General features: G+C 38.8%; 1 protein-coding gene across 1 annotated transcript; it reads left to right on the top strand.

Annotated features, from left to right (window-relative positions):
• Positions 1-465: 465 nt before the first annotated feature.
• On the top strand, positions 466-17,666 carry slc6a15 (solute carrier family 6 member 15; the record flags this gene model as incomplete). Its single annotated transcript, XM_079256043.1, has 11 exons — positions 466-766; positions 5,609-5,766; positions 6,041-6,167; positions 6,259-6,440; positions 11,294-11,404; positions 12,648-12,889; positions 13,016-13,214; positions 14,231-14,423; positions 15,713-15,872; positions 16,025-16,187; positions 17,286-17,666. The coding sequence occupies 11 exons, from the start codon at positions 466-468 to the stop codon at positions 17,664-17,666; spliced, it is 2,217 nt and encodes a 738-aa protein (XP_079112169.1).
• Positions 17,667-18,867: the final 1,201 nt, after the last annotated feature.

The raw sequence follows: 18,867 nt of genomic DNA on the forward strand, positions 1-18,867 counted from the left end.
AACATACATGATGTTCTGAGAAATTTAGTTCATGTTTCTTAATTTTTCTCCTGCATTGACATTATTTAGCTTTCAGAAAAGGTGGATTAGAGTGTCTTCTTGTTATTAATTATCTAAGTTTGTAGATTTTAGAGATGCATTTTAAATTAAAGCAGAAATTATGTCATATTATGAGTTATATCTAATTTCTGAGATATAACTAGTCCAAACTCATAGTAAATTTTGAGCCTAATTTGCATATTGCTGTTGCTTTTTCTGCTCCACAGATATTTGGTGATAATGAAGAAATAAACCACTTTGCAAATACGCAACCTTTACAAACTGTCTCTAAACCCTTTACGGGCCCTGAAACTGAAAACTTCCAAGTAATTTCAAAAAGTGACTTTGCAGACACATTCCCTGCCCTTCCAGCCCCGCCAGCCGAAACATAGACGTTCCACCCCTTGCCGCCCTTTGCTTTATCAAATGCCAAAAAACAGCAAGGCCGTCAAGAGAGAGCTTGACGACGATGTCACAGAGTCTGTCAAAGACCTGCTTTCCAACGAGGACGCCTGCGACGATTCCTTCAAGAAGAGCTCGCTGATCGTCAACAACCATGAAGGGGAAGGGAAGGAGTGCGACGTGGAGGAAGGGGGCTCGGACGGCGAGGAGGAGGAGCGCCCAGCCTGGAACAGCAAGCTCCAATACATCCTGGCCCAGGTCGGCTTCTCTGTAGGCCTGGGCAATGTCTGGAGGTTCCCCTACCTGTGTCAGAAGAATGGAGGGGGTGAGTTTCTGTCAAGCAGTGGTCTTGAGCAGGTTCAGCTGACTCCCACCCACAGGAAGCGTTAAAAAACATTAAAGGAGAGTGGTCATAAATAACTAATGGGTAACGTTAGTCATCGACTTGAAAAAAGTCACAACAAAAGCTAGTTAGTGAAGTGAAACCACATTAACGTAAATCCATCCAACTATACATGGTGCACGGTTGTGGAGAGTGAACATACAATAAAGTCATATATTTATCGATTTGTATGATATTCATCATGTTTAAATTCGATCCAATCCTTCTAGAAACAGTATATGACTTTATCATCTGTTCTTTAGCAGCACATTTGTGCAGTGTTGGCAGTTCTCAGAAATGGCGTGATAATAAAATTTTTCTCGCTAAAGTCAAAGCTGTTTATGGTTGTACGCTTGTTTGTAGTATCTGTCTATCTGTCTGTCCCAGAAATGATATTTGACATGAAATGATTGCATTAAATCAGCATGTGATAACATTTCATAATGATCGCCCCCTAATCAAAATCATACAGCGGCAGGATTTGAATCTTTTATGTCTTATCATATGATTTTGTGATCAGAACTCAAGATTTACTCTTCTAAAGTCTAATAGGATTAAATAATGACAGACAATCATATTTTGCATCCAAATATGAGATAATTCTGTCTTCTAGCTGCTGTTTGAGCCCCTTGGGATAAGGGCCGAAAATGATCACCATATTTCACAAATTGGTCTGAAACTGAATCATTTACAGTAATACTGGGAAACTCTGGTTGTTGTTAAAATCCTTTTTGTTACTGTGTTGAACTTGAGTAAAACATGTATGTGTCAGAAATGAATTTCTCTGCAGTACAATCTAGCAATGCAGCACTGTCTACTGATGGGACCACAGTTTTATGAAACATCACATTTAGCTAATAAAGCTGCAAACCTTTGAAATTTCCACTTGAAGCCAAACTAGGCACAACATGTCATGATGCACTTTGTGCTAATCTGCATGAAAACAGATCTGAAAAAGGCAGACTACAAAGACGGATCAGACTTTCACACTTTGAAGTGAGGATGACACACTAAAGAAATAAACAGAGGACGACTGTGCTTGGGCACATCTGTGTGCTGCAGATGTTATTACAGATGATGAACTATGGCTAAAGAAACTTTATGTGATTGACCTCTAGGTCTGTGTGTGGTCTGCCAGTGTTTTTTGTATTCGAGACATATGAGCACAGAAATGTGCCTGGAAAGGGGTGTTCACGCTGACAAAACCCAAACAGAGTTACTTTCTTTTTGTTTATATTTTTGTTTGTTTCTTATGATATTAGCATGCATGTTTTTGTTTATTGACACCGTGTTTACAGTCTGGTTACAGGATCCTTTTTCAGCATCTGTTTAATACTGTAGGCTATGTTGACAGAGGATGAAAGTTGATACTGCAGAGGGCTTAAAGTACGGACATTTTTTTCCTGTGTTGACTAAATGTGTGCTTGTGTACAAATTGCTTTGAGGAAAAATCCTGTCTAGCATCAGCATGAGCTGAAACAGAGTCCTCATTATTAACAGGCCACCCACTGGCCTTCATGTGTCATGTGACCATTGCAGACGTGTCTGTCATGTTGCATACATGAAGGGAATTAGCAACAGTAATGAAACTGCTGTCAGTGGTCAGGGCTACTATAATGCTCCAGGAAGGTGATATTGTAAGGTGCTGCACTTCCCACCTGGAGATTATGTAAAGCCACCTACTGCCCCTTGAAAGCTGATTAAATGAAGCAGTCTCAGACAGGTTTACCTGGCAGGATAGAAACTGTCAATCCAACTATTTTATCATAAATGTTTCAATGAGGCTTTTAAGAGCCTCTTGATACATTCTTGATATGATTTGGCCGTTTACAAAAACACAGCAATACTTTAACGTCATAACAAGAGAATCACCAATTACATGTGGTGAATCTTAGACTTAGTTACAGTAAAATAATGATCCGATGCTCTTTGTGAATTAACATATGATCAATAAGGAATCATTTTCAACAAGTTCAACAGCTGAATCAATTTATTATAAATTTAACTTGGTTTATTTTTTACCTGCTCACCTTCAGAAGCAAAAAGGTTAACACGCAAGATTTTTTTAATTAAGTGATTATTTTTATTTATTAACGAAAGGCCCACAGTAATGTCAGCATTTTTTTTTTTTTTAATAATAAATAAGAATAATTTCATTTAAGGACCACAGCATTATAATTTGTATTACAGAGCGCTTTGTGATCAGCCATTTACTCTTAGGTAATTATGGAGAAATAAAAAGCTGAAACATAACATGAGGGAAGAGAGTTGTTATCACCATTTACTATAATGACCATCAGATAAAAAGTAAAAACAGGTTATTCTATTAAAAAAATAAAATTAAATGCATATATGCACAGAATCTTGCTGAAATAATGTAAGTCTTAGTTTGTGTGTGTGTGAAGGGGAGTTGGGGGGCTGTTATATTTCAGGTCAGCTTTAAATGACTCTGGTCACCCTGCTGTGTTCCTCTGTAATTAGATTTAAATGGCAGACCTGAGGCAGCAGCAGGTCTCTGTGTGTGCTTGTATTGCTGATTTTGTGAGGACTGCTGTAAGTTTAGGACCAGCCTTGGATGTGAGGACATTCTCACTGTGATTATGATTTTTAAACACTGGAGAAAAGTTCAGACCCGGTTTAGAGGTTAAATTGTGTCATGCCAGTGAATATTTTAACAAGAATAGCTGTAGCTTGTGCTTTATCTTTAAACCATCCACAGCCATAACTGTGTTTATACATGTGCATATTCATCAGCCACTCCTCAGCTACTTATGTTTCCCTTTTGAGGCCTTCATGCAAGTTTTTCTTTTGTCCTCTTAGTTAGGTGACAAGTGATCGGCTTGTTGTTTTGTTGCTTGTTTAATTTTTCTTTTTCTTACATTTTAGATTTTTTTAATGAATTAATTTCTGTCTTTAAAAATGCAGGATTGGGGCTGTCTTTTGAAGCTCCATAGGTTATCTAATTAAATATTTATTAATTGTATAGACCCAACTGATACTTAAGAAATAGCAGTACTTTATTTTATTTTATTGTTAAAAACTTTATTAGATTTTCTTCTAGCCTACTTTGCGTCTCATGCTAATTAGCAAATGTCATGTTAGCTTGTAAACTACGATAGAAAACATTTTGACACCATAACTTAAATTGTGATAATTGATAAAAATCTGCGACATCTTTAACAATTCAGGGTTACAAGACAAAAAAAACCCTTGACTTTTAAGGTGCGTACTGCTTTAAACGATTTCACAAACAGCATCATGCTAGCTTGTGAAATTGTGAGCACATTTGCACTTTGCTTCACTTAGCTTAATGTGTATCAGTAAATTTGATACACATTTATTGAATATCTTCTGAGTTAAAACGCTTTATTCAGACCTGTTTCATACACTGTTGTTTAAAACAAATATCTAAGTTGTTCTTTTTTTCGAAAAAAAAAAAAAACATTTTCAAGGATTAAAGACAAGAATTCAACCCAAACTCTGGCTCATACTGTCAGCCTGACAACTCTTTTTTTTTTAGGACAATAGAAACCAGAGGGGTTCTTTTGATGCTGTCTGATATCAAAAGCTGTTCCCAGAATCAACTGTATATTGACTGAACCAGAATTAGATGCTTTAATATTAGAAACCATGGTTAAAAAGAACAACACACACGCTTTGATTTCCTGTACATCACCCTTCCCATGTACACTAAGTCTGGGAGGGACAGCGGGGTTCAGGAAAGGAAGGGAATGAACGCCCTGCCAGATGAAACAATAAGATCAGTTGAAACTGGGATAAAACGACGCACATAGAGGAAGTTTTGATGCTTTCATCAGTGAGTCACAGCAAGTATTAGACAACATAGACCCACATTAATTGTTATGACTTGTCCTTGAGAGGGGAAAGAATGTAATCTTTGCTGTGGATTTTGGGTAGTCTGGTTTGTAGCTTTTAAATGACGCAGTGGTTTATAGAGTTTTTCCATGGTTGAGGGTTCTGAAAACTTCATTTACCATTACAGGAAGTTTCACTCCACGTGAGGGGAAAAAAACAAAATGCTACTCGTTGAATTGTATAGTTATTCATTTTCTCTTAATGTAACAGGAAGAAGTCACATTATTTTAAGATCTGGTGCTAATGAACACTTCTTACCACTGGCTATTCCGTTTACACAAAGAGATTTAGGTCTTCTCGTTTCCTTCAACAGTCATGTGCCAGACAGCCTTACTGCTCACAAGTGCTCAGACTGTCTCCACAGATGAGTCCCTCTGTATTTTAATGTACCACACTATTACAGCCTGTCCTGATGTTAGTGAGTCTCCCTGAAACTTTAATTCCAGAGAGGACTGTCTTCTTTGTGATGTGTCCCGAGAAACTGCACTGTAATTTAGGTAATATCAGACTTCAGTATAATCTCTGGTTTCTTGAACAGTTTGATTTTACCACACACTGAGGGGCACATTAAGCACAGACACACAAATGTATAAGTGAAATAATTTCAGTATGAGTCTTTAGGAGCACATTGTACAGGTTTATGGCTTTTTTTTTTTTACTTCCAAAAAAAACCTAAAGGAAATGTTGGAAGTATAATTATACTTTCTGATGGTGTGAGCTTGTGTGGCTGATGTGTGTGTGTGTGTGTGTGTGTGTGTGTGTGTGTGTGTGTGTGTGTGTTAGCACCAGGGGCTCTGCTGTAAGTTTCAGGAAGTGAAACACTATGACGTCACTGCAGTCTGATGAAACAGTTTGCTTTTGTTGCACATGCTTCATCTGACTGGGTTTCTACAATATTGTGACCAACAGGAGCGTACCTGGTGCCCTATCTGATCCTGCTGATATTGATCGGCATCCCGCTCTTCTTCCTGGAGCTTGCAGTCGGTCAGCGAATCCGCAGGGGCAGCATTGGAGTGTGGAACTACATCAGCCCTCGGCTGGGGGGCATTGGCTTTGCCAGCTGTGTGGTGAGTCACATGCTGGGTGCTCATCTGTTTTACAGTATAAATAACGCAGTGAATCTTGAATAAGTATTGGATGACAACATTATGAGTACTCATCATGCTGATGTAATAAAGGATGTGTAAGAAACTAAAATCCAAAGTAAAGTTAGCTGAAATAAAATCACAGAAATCTAATTAATTATAAAATATCTAATTTAAATGTTTAAAATGTTTTTGCATATAAAGATTTAAATGTGTAAATTAAGCTGACATGTCCCATAAACTCTGTTTTCTGAAGGTCTGCTTCTTCGTGGCGCTGTACTACAATGTCATCATCAGCTGGAGTCTCTTCTACTTTTCCCAGTCCTTCCAGCAACCTCTGCCGTGGCACGAATGTCCACTTGTCAAAAACAAGACCAGCACATGTAAGATTCAGAACCTGGTCTGAACTATTGATCAGCAGTTTTTCCTCCTGCTTAATCCATACATCTTGACTGCTTCGGTTTCTGTCTCCAGATGTGGTGCCAGAGTGTGAGAAGAGCTCAGCCACCACTTATTACTGGTACCGCGAGGCTCTGGATATCTCCAACAACATTTCTGAGAGTGGAGGACTCAACTGGAAGATGACCGTGTGCCTGCTGGTTGCCTGGTCCATTGTTTGCCTTGCCATGATCAAGGGAATCCAGTCTTCTGGGAAGGTAAAGAGAATTTCCTTTTCTTTTCTTAAAGAGTGTTAGAGTTGGGGAACGGAGGAGAAAGTGTTACTACAGTTGCCCTATAATCCTGGAAATTTAGCCCAGATAATCCAAATCTTGGAAGCAGTTACTAGAAACCAATGACCTTTTCTTGCGTCGTTAGAAAATCTTCTCACGCACAATTAGCTCAGGGTTTAAAGTGACTTCTGAGTGACCGCTGTAATGTGACTTGACTAATTTTTCTAATGATACTGTTTCAGATATAATTTTAGGGAGCTCATGTGATCTTATAATGGATTTCTGGCTGATCTTACGTTAGCTTACGACAATAAAGCTGACAGCAGCGTGACTTACATCCGGAAGGATTAGGCAAACAGGCTAAAAGTTGTCGTTTGCTTGCAGACTCTCTGCTCCTCATCTCTCACAGGTGATAAATATCATTACATACTTTCTCGGATCATATGACGGGCATTAGGTCTGCACATCTGAGCTCAGAGTCAGGCTTAATGAACAATCTGCTGTATTTTTAATCTTCCTGGAAAAAGCTTTGATGGCCAAGATGTTTGGATTTTACATTACATTGTTACAAAGTATGGGATAGAAAAAACAATGATCCATTTCATGAAAAATAAAAAGGTCAGTCGCAGAACTTCTACGCACAGTAGATCAGCTTAATAGATTATATGGATGAATTGGTGAAAGACTGTTATTCTGCACACAACAGGACGCTGTTATGTTGTAATTTCTTTTCTAAATGTGATGTTAATGATTATATTTCTTAAATTTGTGCAATAAACAGTTCATAGCGGCTTAATAGTTTCTTTACTTCTCTAATTAGTAGCATTGCATCTAAAACTCAAAAGCTTTACAAAAGCACCTGTAGCTAATGAAATAACATTAGCTTTAGCATAATTAGCAATGCATGATTTCAGGATGAGTTACATCACATTTTTATTAAATACATTTGTTGTATATTATGCGATTTAATTATGTGACCAAATAAAACCAAAATAAACATTTGTAGCATTTTAAAAAAAACAACTAGAAATTGTTTGCAAAGCATCTTGTTTTGCTATATAGCAAATGTGAAATGCTTTCATATATCTATCTTTTTCTCCCAGGTGTGACATTTTGTCACCATAGTTACGTGAGACTACATTCAAGGTTACGATCACATTGCAGATATCAATGTTTTCATTGTTTTTTTTTTTTTTTACATGGATGTTTACATAGTAATTCTAATGTAACAGCTGTCAGACCAGTGTAACCAGTCTCCAAATCTGAAATAACAACATGCCAGTAACAAGACAATGTCACACTGAAGTTGATATGAGTGTTACACATGTTAGCATTTAAAAAAAAAAAATATTGTGTAATTTTTTTTGTTCAATGTTTACATCAGATCTTGCCACGTATTGTGAGCGTAGCCTGTACGGTTTTTCAGAAGTAAAGCAATGTGTATACTGTTCGTCCTACCATACAGAGATTAAGTCTAATTGGCATTCATCTCCACCAATATATAGTGTAATTTTTATTTGTTTACACAGTCAGTCCGTTGCCTCATAGTTTTTAATTTCCCCTATTTCATTATATTTTCATTTTTGTCTGGTTGTCATTGAAAATAAGCAGAAGCTGATGAAAGCTATTAGAATATGAAATAAACAAAATAAAAATGGCAGATTAAACCGAACTGACTCGTGCTAATAGTTTATTTTTTGCCTTCTTGTTACTAAGATTCAGTTTGTCAAGTTCCCAATTTCTGTTGCAAATATATTCATAGACAAAGTTTTGACAAACTTATTTTAAGACAAAATACTATATGGTGGATATACAAATTAAGCAACTAGCGAATCAGTGAGCAGTTGTGTACTAATGTTACTTTAGCAATGGCAGCTTTGTATGCCTGTAAAATGTTGCAGCTGTGTGTCTGCATGACACAGCTCAGCCATGACCGTCCATTTAACTCAGGCTTCAAATGTTAGTTAAGTTTCTATGTTAACGCTAAGGCTAATAGTGGGCTTTGCAGACAGTAACAGGCTCGTTATTACTGAATTGGGGAAATGGCAGCTACTAGGGCTGTGACAATATGCTTTTGTCTTAATTCGATTCTGATTCTTTGGGCCCCGATTCGATTTAATTGCGATTCTCATAATTCTTTAATATAGCTGATTTTTGTAGATTAAAAATTTGTCTAAAATTTTTTTTTTGCTCGTCATTTCAGTTCGGAAAAAACAACACAGTCGCCAGACCATCATTCTGCTGCTATAATGCCCAAGAAGAAGAGCAAAAAGATCAATAAAAACAATGAAAATAACAAACATTTATAATGGATTATTTTTATTTTAAAAAAATCTATTTTAACAAAAAAAATCTACTTTAAAATTGTAAAGCAAAAAATCCTGATTTTCAAATTTCGATTTGATTTTCCCACCTCTCGCAGCATGTCAGCTGTCTACCACTGGTTTGGCTCTACATTCATCACAACAGCCAAAAAAACAAAAAAAAAACAGAATAGATGGATGTTCTCCTTGGCATGCGTGCTTTAGTTTTGCACTCCCCTACAGCCCTTCGCAGGACACATCTTCCTTCCACATGCTGCTGCCCAACCACAAGTCTTGTTAGCATGTCCAGTGCAAAACTATCAGAGGGTTTGTGGAGAGCTTAACAAAAATACTTTTCTCTGCCATCAGGAGGAAGAATTAAGCCTCAAAACTAAGATCTGAATATACTTTACAGTTACAGTTATTAATCAGAAACAACCCGAACTGACAGTTTGTTGTACAGTTTGAGCCAGATGGTCATTCGGTCGTTCTGCAGCCACCTGCTGAGTTTAGATGGCCCTCTTTAGTTGGCCTCAGTAAAAGTGGGCATCAACTTTGCCTGGAAGGAGTGCACAGCTTCAAGTTTCTTTGAAGTTTAATCAGTGAGGCGCCGTACAAAAGAATATTAATGCCTTCACCACCCATGTTCACACAAAAGCCTCATCCAAAGGATATCCCCACCAAGACCGGCGTTTTCTGTGCCATTTGTGTGTGTGGGTGGGCGTGAAAAGGGATCAGACCGTTTGGTTGCTATGGTTATACGCGCTCTTTTGGCTTGGCTCCATTGCCAAAAGTGTGGCAAAAAAGGAGATAGGAGGGGTTAGGATGTGGGACTTGAACTTGGAGTGTGGGTGGTGTGTGTGTGTGTGTGTGTGTGTGTGTGTGGGGGGGGGGGGGGGGGGGGGGGGGGAGGATCATACACTTCTACATTGATTGCATTAATATTATAGATGCAGCAACTATTAAACAACTGTAAGCAACATATTTGTTTGTTATTATGAGAAATTGCTTCATGTTTGTGTCAGTTTGAGTGTTTTTCCCAGAACATGACCTTAAGAGCACCTGCTATCTGGCAGGACGTGTAATCTTTTATTAGAAATGTTGCTTTTTGATAAAACTGACGTCATAAAACAGAAGATATGCAGGCTGTTTGGCTTTGTGTCAACCAAGGCTACGGCTGTGTTCTTCAACAAAAGCACATGCCGGGAGGGTTTTCTCAGGAAGGGCCTGACAAGACCTGCTGTAAAAGGACTGCAGAAAAAAAGGAATAAGAAAGCCAGAAGGTTTTTATACATTTATAGCGTGAAGAAAAAGCCACAAATATTTATGGTGTATCACAAATTAAACAAATATATGAACAGAAACTGCTTTCAGGTGCGCCGTTGAGAAATGACACCCTCTACATGTGGCTCACCAAAAAAAAAAAGACGCACCGTCTCTGAATCACTTACTGTTGCTTATGACTCAACCCTAACCACCACCCAGCGTCTGTACCAACACCCTGAATCCGTTCCTGTAAACACGTGTTGCAGTGTGGCAGGCAGTCGACTCAGGTCTTAAGTCCTACTGTCAGTCTTTTAGGGCAATCACAGCCATTTATTTAATGATGTGTTGAGGGTGTAGTTATCAGCGCTTGGATACTTACTGGGAGGGGCAGTTTATATTTGTATGAAGGTATTCATATGTGTTGGTATGTGCCCCTGCACATGGATATTCTGGCAAAGCTGCCCAGTAAGGGCTGGGAACAAGGGATTTTATATTTAAGACAAAGCAACTGTAACAAAAAATAGCAAATTACTGACAACTGGACAAGTTTGACACTCCTGACACATCCTTCTTTTTGGGGTAACTCAAGTAGTCATCTTGACAAATGTCCTCAAAGAGGCAAGAACCAAAAGATATAATTATTGTTTATTTATGATAAATGCATCATACATGCATTTTGCACAGTGATATTAACATTAATTCAGCATTCATTGTGCAGAACTACAGTAGGGGGATGAGTCTGATGTTTTTTACGGTCTGAGACAGCAGAACGATTGAGGTGTAGAAAAATACTTGTCTACAAAAAACATGTCCACAAAAAATATACAGCCATATGAGGATGATGTAGCACAGTGTTATTTCCACAACCCTTAAAAGTCAATATCTGGACCATTACAACAAAATGTAGAGAAAAAACATTTAACGTTCAGTCTAAAACTTTCTCTGCCTGCTTTGGGTGGGTGGAGGTAACTCATCTGTTTTTTGTGACGTAGGAGAATCAGATTACATTCAGTTTGAGGTGAAAAACTAGATTTTGATCAGCATCGGTGCTTCTCATAACAATAATTTCATGTTGTTTAAAGCCATAGTTTGTTCAGATGCTCCAGCCCTTTAATAGATATTATAGTGGGACTTCAATGTGCAACCTGACCAAATGACAATGCTGCAAACTAAAATGCTTGACAATATCCAAACAAAGCTGGTGTGAAATGATATTATATTCATAAATGTGTTTATATGAAACTAAACAGCTGCTGTCCTACCTTGCAGGTGATGTACTTCAGCTCCTTGTTCCCTTACGTTGTGCTGATTTGCTTCCTGGCTCGGGCACTGCTCCTCAAGGGTTCCATTGATGGGATTCGACATATGTTCACACCCAAGGTAAAGCACGCTGGATACATTCTGAACTGTTTAGGTACAGATTAAGTGATGTAGATGCAAAGTTTTTAAATGTTTTTATAGGAAAAAATGTTTAACTTCACATTTCTAGCACCATACTATTGTATTATACAGAGAAGTTTGATTTAATTCCATTAGATTTTATGGACTGTAATTGTACAGTAGTTAGATAAAAATTAAAAAGGGGGTCGCATACAGCAAAAAGGCTATGCATTATGGTTTGAACAAGGACCAGCAGTACTGAGGAGATGTAACTTCTCTGCATGAGGGAGCCCCATCTACCTTTTAAACCCTATTTAATACCAAATAAAAAATACATATTAATCCCTGAAAGGAGAGTATAATATTATATTTAAGAACAAAGCCATTACTTTATTCCAGAAAAGGAAATACAATTATTAATATTTGCTCCAGCTTTATCAGTAATTATTAGTGTTGATTATTAATTAATACTGACAAATTATTACCACATTATTAATGTGGTATTGTGAGACCAGTATAAAATAACACATCAGCCCCGGTTTTGTGTTGAAATCACCAATAAACTGCTGGAAGTCAAAAGAATAATATCACGCTGTAATAGGTTGGCTCTTGTGCAGCAAGCGACCAATGGCACTTCAGGCCACAGACTCATGTCACCATGGAAACAGAAATTTCTGAGTCCTTATGTAACCAGTCAGCCGAAGACTGGGTTTCAGCAGAGCGTGTCTGTCCTGAGAGTCTGCTCTGTCTCTTACAACTTCAAATGGCGTGTTCTGATGCCACCTTTATGTACCTGCAGACATCAAAGTGCAGCGGAAGGCAGGACCTGTCGTTTGACTAAGTGGTGCTCTGAGATGCAGAAATGAAATATCTATTCAAATATGTATAAGTGAACAATTTAAGGAACACCTGAGTATCCGAGGAAGGCCTAATTCATACCATGGCCCTATTTTATACTGCAACTGCTGCATCTACAGTACAGCTACAGCATCCTACATCTACAGTACATTCTGAAAAAATGAATTAAAACCCACATTAAATCCAGACGCCATGTTTATATGTTTCCTGCTGCTATCATGGCCTCACATTGAATTTAATGTTCTTTTCCCTCAGTACCCTTCACACACACACACACACACACACACACACACACACACACACACACACACACACACCTGTTATGTCAGTAATCTATTCAGACTGAGCAGCCATGTTAAACCAAATGTGTGTTTTCTGCCCTCAGCTGGAGATCATGTTGGAGGCCAAAGTGTGGCGAGAGGCAGCCACTCAGGTTTTCTTCGCGCTGGGTCTCGGCTTCGGCGGCGTCATCGCCTTCTCCAGCTACAACAAACGGGACAACAACTGCCACTTTGATGCCGTCTTGGTGTCGTTTATCAATTTCTTCACCTCCGTGCTGGCCACCCTGGTGGTGTTTGCTGTGCTCGGCTTCAAAGCCAACATCATGAACAGCAAATGCGTTATTCTGTGAGTACGAGCTTCCCTTTGAATGTAGCTGCTTCCAGACTGTCTCATAAAAAAACAGTTTTATCATAGAAGTTTTATTCTGTTCTGTTAAAATCTAACTTTATATAATTTAATCTCATCTTTTAGGAACACTAACAAGATTGTGGCGTTGTTGGGGAATGGCATTGATCACAGCCTTATTCCTCATCACATAAACCTGACACTAGTTAATCAGGTCACTGCAGATGACTACCAACAGATGATAGATATCATTAAAAGGGTGAAAGAGGACGAGTACGATCAACTGGGACTGGATTCCTGCAGCATTGAAGATGAGCTTAATAAGGTACAAGGACAGGAAATTTCAGTCATTTGACAATACGGGTAACACTTAGCGTTGCGCCAAGGCTGGCAACAGAGGGAACACTGAGCATAGTCTTCTTCACAAAAAGATAATCTCTATAACAGTATATCTGTAGCTCAGGTGATAAACATTGATTTTAGTTCTAAATTTTAGGAAATAAACATGAATGCTGAATGTAAGTTTACAGCTAAAATTAATTTATAAATGTATAGCACAATGATTGGAAACAGCTAGTATCATCCAGAAGTATCTGCAGATCACAAAAACATTTTAAGTCAATCAACAATAAAACAAATTTGATGGGGACGGAGAAGAAAAGGGTTGCATGGCTTTGTCCATGTAAAAAAATCCATCTAACAGTATCTTAAAAGCTCACTTAAAAAGTGTATTTGTCCAGTTTATTTAAAGTGGCCAGAAAAACAAACCAACAAACAAAAACATGTGTTTATCCAAAAAAATTAAATGATTTGAGTACAGTATTTTAGGAAACATACATAAATGTTAAATGTGTGTATGCAACTGAAAGTTAACTTAGCATGGCACAACTATCGGACAATGATGAGCTCAGCTAAACCTTGTCTAGAAGGGTAAAATATGTGTACATTACTGCCTCTCTGAAGCGCACAGAGAAAATAAATGTTCCCACTTCATTCAGCATGGACAAATTTGAATATCATTTGATTATTAAATTAGACTGGGATTAGAAGCTGGTAAATAAACATACTTGTCAAATGTGAGATACTTGGATAAGAAAGAGAAACAGTTACCTTGGCATTTACCACAAGTGAAAAATGTTAACATTACTGCATATCTAAAGCTCAATAAGGAGCATTTTATACCTGAGATTTTGTAAAGTACAGGAACATTTTTGGAGTCATTTTATCACAAGTTAACTTTTAGCAGACATGCCGTTAAGCACATACCTGAGTTTTGAATGAAAAATACCTTTGATAAAGTAAATTATATTTCCTCTAATTTAATTATGCTCCTTCCAACAGGCAGTCCAAGGCACAGGTTTGGCCTTCATCGCCTTCACAGAAGCTATGACTCACTTCCCAGCCTCACCCTTCTGGTCCGTCATGTTCTTCCTCATGCTGGTGAACCTCGGCCTCGGCAGCATGTTCGGCACCATCGAGGGCATCCTCACTCCACTGATCGACACTTTTAAAGTCCGCAAAGAGTTTCTTACAGGTTAGACAAGATCATCAAACACTTAAGTTTACACTTACACAAAGTGGTAGAAATGACCACTTTTTCTTATCTTCCACGTTTTTAGGTGCCACAAAAAAACAAAGTCCGTAAATAGAGAATACTACACTGAAATTTAAAGTTAATTAGTAAAATAATCGATGCTTTTATCCAGCATTAATTACAAGTAAGGAAGAATGTCAAAGCTGCAGTACCATGAGAAACTGTTGCCAAATATTCAAGTTAAAGCTATTTAAATCTGCTCTAATCAAGGTACAGCTACAACTGGGACAGAACGGTCAGGTCAGTGTTAAGATGTTGTTGGAGTCATGAAAGGAGGTTTTTCTTTAAGTCAAGAGTCTTTGAGGTTTGTGAAGGTAGACCAGAACCAGACACCCCTTTTCCCGGTGGTATTTCTTTGGCTCCATCATCCAGAAACCACAAATAACCACTTTTACTAAACACTGCTTTGCATGTATGACTGGCAGCCTCAGATGATAAGCCTGAAAGGAATGCAAGCGTGAGCCTAAGAATGCAGGGTGAGGTTAGTGAGCTGCGTGCTGATTGGTTCATTAATCACAGAGTTGGGTTTATCAATCGCCAGATTTTTAAGAGGAGATATAGAAAGAAATGTGGGTTGTTTGTTTTCTTTTATGTTGATGTTGTGTTGAAAAGTATTATAGTGTGGGATGAGTGACACTTAAGGTTTCAGAAGGGTTTAGTTGAGGGCAGCTTGCTTTTGTGCAGAAATATTCACACACAAAAACTTCTATGAAATAAATATTTCTTAATTCGAAGTCACGTAAATCATTTCAGACCCGCTTAAAATGAAAAAACATGAAATATTTTATTCAGTTACTTAAGATGCCATTTGTTTAAAAAAAACAAAACAAGAATTAATGATTTTAAAACATCTTTTGAGTTAGGAAAAAATGTGGGGAAACTAAACACAGCAGTAAAAGACAGAAGAGCTTCTGTCATGGTTTACTGCCGCTCATACTGCATGTACTAAATGTATCAAAGGAACAATGAAAAGGGGTTTTAAAGTGTTTTAGTGTTAAATATTCAGCATTAGAAAACTTGGGTTAAGACAAAGTGGGTGACAGTTTTAGTTATGCTTTACTGAGATTATAATATACACACAATACAAGTATGTCACATTTAGACTTGCTGTTCTCCAGAAAAAATCCAGATTCGCAGTCAGATTTCTGTTCCTCTATGGCAGCATACAGACATTTGCACCAAAGCTTGTAAATGTATAAAAATAAATCCAAATGTGCTTGTCATTTCAGTGGGATGCTGTGTGTTGGCCTTCTCCATTGGTCTGCTGTTTGTTCAGCGCTCAGGGAACTACTTTGTTACCATGTTCGATGACTACTCGGCCACTCTGCCTCTGCTCATCATCGTCGTGTTGGAGAACATTGCAATCGCTTGGTTCTACGGGATCGATAAGTAAGGGCATATCTTTGGAGGCGAATTGAGCTTTTATTGCCCCCTTATGTGTAGAACTGAACGTTTTAATGGCTGTTTTTGATAAAGAGGAAGTTTGACAACCATCTGATCTCACCTCCAGCTGCTTTGCTCTGTTTTTGTCTCTTTCTCAGATTCTTTGAAGACCTGAAGGACATGCTGGGATTTACTCCGTACCGCTTCTACTATTACATGTGGAAGTACATCACGCCCATCCTGCTGCTGGTCCTCCTGTGCGCCAGCTTCATCCAGCTGGCCATGACGCCACCCAGCTACAGCGCCTGGATTCAGGAGGAGGTAAGATCAGTGGGAGGGTGGATGTTCTCCTGCTTGGTGAATCTGGAACAACTTAAAAGCAAATGATAGGCTTCAAAGGGGATGTGGACGGAGAAAGTTTCCACTCACAAACAAGGTTTGGGTATCGTTTAAAGTGAAAACAATCAACAGGATGTTTGGTCTACCACACAGAGACGCTCAAGCAGCTGTACGATTATTTTGAAACAACAGTGAAGTAGAGCAAAGGCTAAAAGAGACAAAGAGTCTCCTCATGGAGCCTTTAGTTTGCCAAGTAAAGTTTTTCGGTTATTATTGGTCCCTGAAATGTGCCTGTTGTAGAGACCTGGACTCCAGAGAAAAACTAGAAACTAGAGCTGCAATTTACACTAATTATAGTTGATTAGTGACGGGCCAGTGGCACCACGGCTGCGAAGCTCCACTTCCTGACAGGAAACACTGTTGAAGCTTGTATCAAAACACCACTGTCATGTGATGTTTCAAAGCTTTCAACATCATCACTGCTTCACTTTGTGCTTCATTGATTCAAAATGTTTTAAAGCCTTTCATTGGCTCAGAGAGTTTCAGCGGTATATCAACACCTGGACTAAAATATTAAAACAAAAACACAAGATCTTTCTGCGTTCATCCAAACTGTCACAAAGCTGCAGCAGAAGGGATCTCCTGTCTTGTGTCTTTAGACTTTTAGTTAGGGATGGTGAAGCTTTGTGAAGCACCAACTAGTTCATTTGATTCAGTCCCGTCAAAGAGCAACATCTGCTGGCTGTGGTGCATTTGAGAGCGCATTCAAACTGGTGCTGTATGGTCGGCTTTAAATGTAGTGATAGTGCTGCTAGGTGACCATTAATTTTCCGAACTTTCGTTGCTGACATGGGATTGAAACCATCACTGCTTTACCGTTGGACACAAGTCACCATTCTTAGCCTGAAGCTTTGAATCTTTTATGGCACGTTTAAAAAAAAAAGATGCTTCAGTTTCATGAGGTTTCACCTTCCCATCGCTGTCATTAGTATCATTTCATACTGACATCTTAATTAGAAAAAGAATGAATAAAAGACATTGTTTGCAGAGTGTACTCACCACAAGTCGTTGTTCTTGCAGGCCTTAGAGAAGACCCTCAACTTTCCCCTGTGGGGCATTGTGGTCTGCATCTCCCTGGTGGTGATGGCCATTATGCCCGTGCCCGTTGTCTTCGGCCTGCGCTACTTCAACATCATTGACGAGAACAATAGCAGCCTCTCCTCCGTGTCCTACAAGAAGGGCCGCATCATCAAGGAGAGCGCCCGCCCGGAGGAGGCCGATGACGCCAGTCTGATCCAGGGCAGGTCTCCCAGTGAGGCACCCTCACCGATGCCAGGCAACAACATCTATCGCAAGCAGAGCGGCAGTGGAGGCACCGATGCGGATACTGCGCCCAACGGCCGTTACGGCATCGGTTACCTGATGGCCGACATGCCGGATATGCCCGAGTCGGACTTATAGACTGTGTAACCGTAGGTCCCACCCGGTCATGCCAGCTGGCAAGCCTCTCCCCTCCACTGCTCTGCGTGTTTAGTCATTGTATGTTTCTTTTGCACTGTATATTCTTTGTAGATACTGTAGCTGCTGTTATTTGTCTTCTCTGAACCTTATATGACTGTAAACCTTAGAAGAAAAAAAAAGATGGCTGAGCCACAGACTCATGTCTACCTCCCCTCAGTGTTTGCCACCTCCTCTTTGGAGATCGTGCAGGTGAGCGTGCTCCACCTGGCCTACTTGAACTAGAATCTGCAAAGAGGGGTCTGCAAAAGAGCAGGTCAGGGGGTCATGAGGTCTTCTTGGGACTGCGTCTGTCGGCCGTTAATCGAATCCTACAAATCCTGCAGTGTGAAATGTTTGCACATTATTTCACAGTAACTACAGCCTAACACTGACAGAGCTGAGGTGCAGTAACGTTGACTGTATTTTTCTTGGCCAAAGTTTAGCATAGTTTAGTGGAAACAGCTAGAGGACAGCCTTTGAGTCCCCCCCTCCCACGATTGTCTGAGACAAAAGTGTGCCTAATTTATATTTGTTTATAGAATACATGAACGTTGTACATTTGAGGTATTCTGTAAATATAATATAAATATTATAAATATATTTATCTTGATAGTTTGGATATCAGAGCAGTTTTTTTAAGGTTCAGAGGTACTCCAAATCCTTAACTCTTGTGATTTTTATTTTCTTCATTTTTACTAATGTCCTGTCGGTGTCAGAGGACTGAGTCCTCCTTGTAAATATTTTTTTCCATGAAATGGCTTCAGATGCGAATGTCTTTTCCCAGTACAACATTAAAGATCAGAAATGGTCTATATCTTTGGGTTGATGTTTTCTTCTTTCTTTGATTAACTGGTTCATCTTTTTTCTCATGCTTTTCTCATCGTTCCTACTACATATGTCTTTATTTCTCAAAAACATGGACACAATGTAAAAAATAACATTTACTCTTCTGACAAAATAAACAAAGAGCTATCAGCGTACATGAAATAACTTTTACTCACTTATTCAGTTTAATATCACAGATAATGGTGTAAAAAACACAAAAAACATGCAGCATGACAAGTCAGGTGTCCTGCTGATGTGATTGAGCTCTCTGGTACACAAACACACAAACAGTAAAATAAATAATTTGATTCACACTTGAGTGGCTTTTTGTTCCTTT

Source organism: Telmatherina bonti (assembly GCF_933228915.1).
Source record: "Telmatherina bonti genome assembly, chromosome: 2".
Taxonomy (NCBI): domain Eukaryota; kingdom Metazoa; phylum Chordata; class Actinopteri; order Atheriniformes; family Telmatherinidae; genus Telmatherina; species Telmatherina bonti.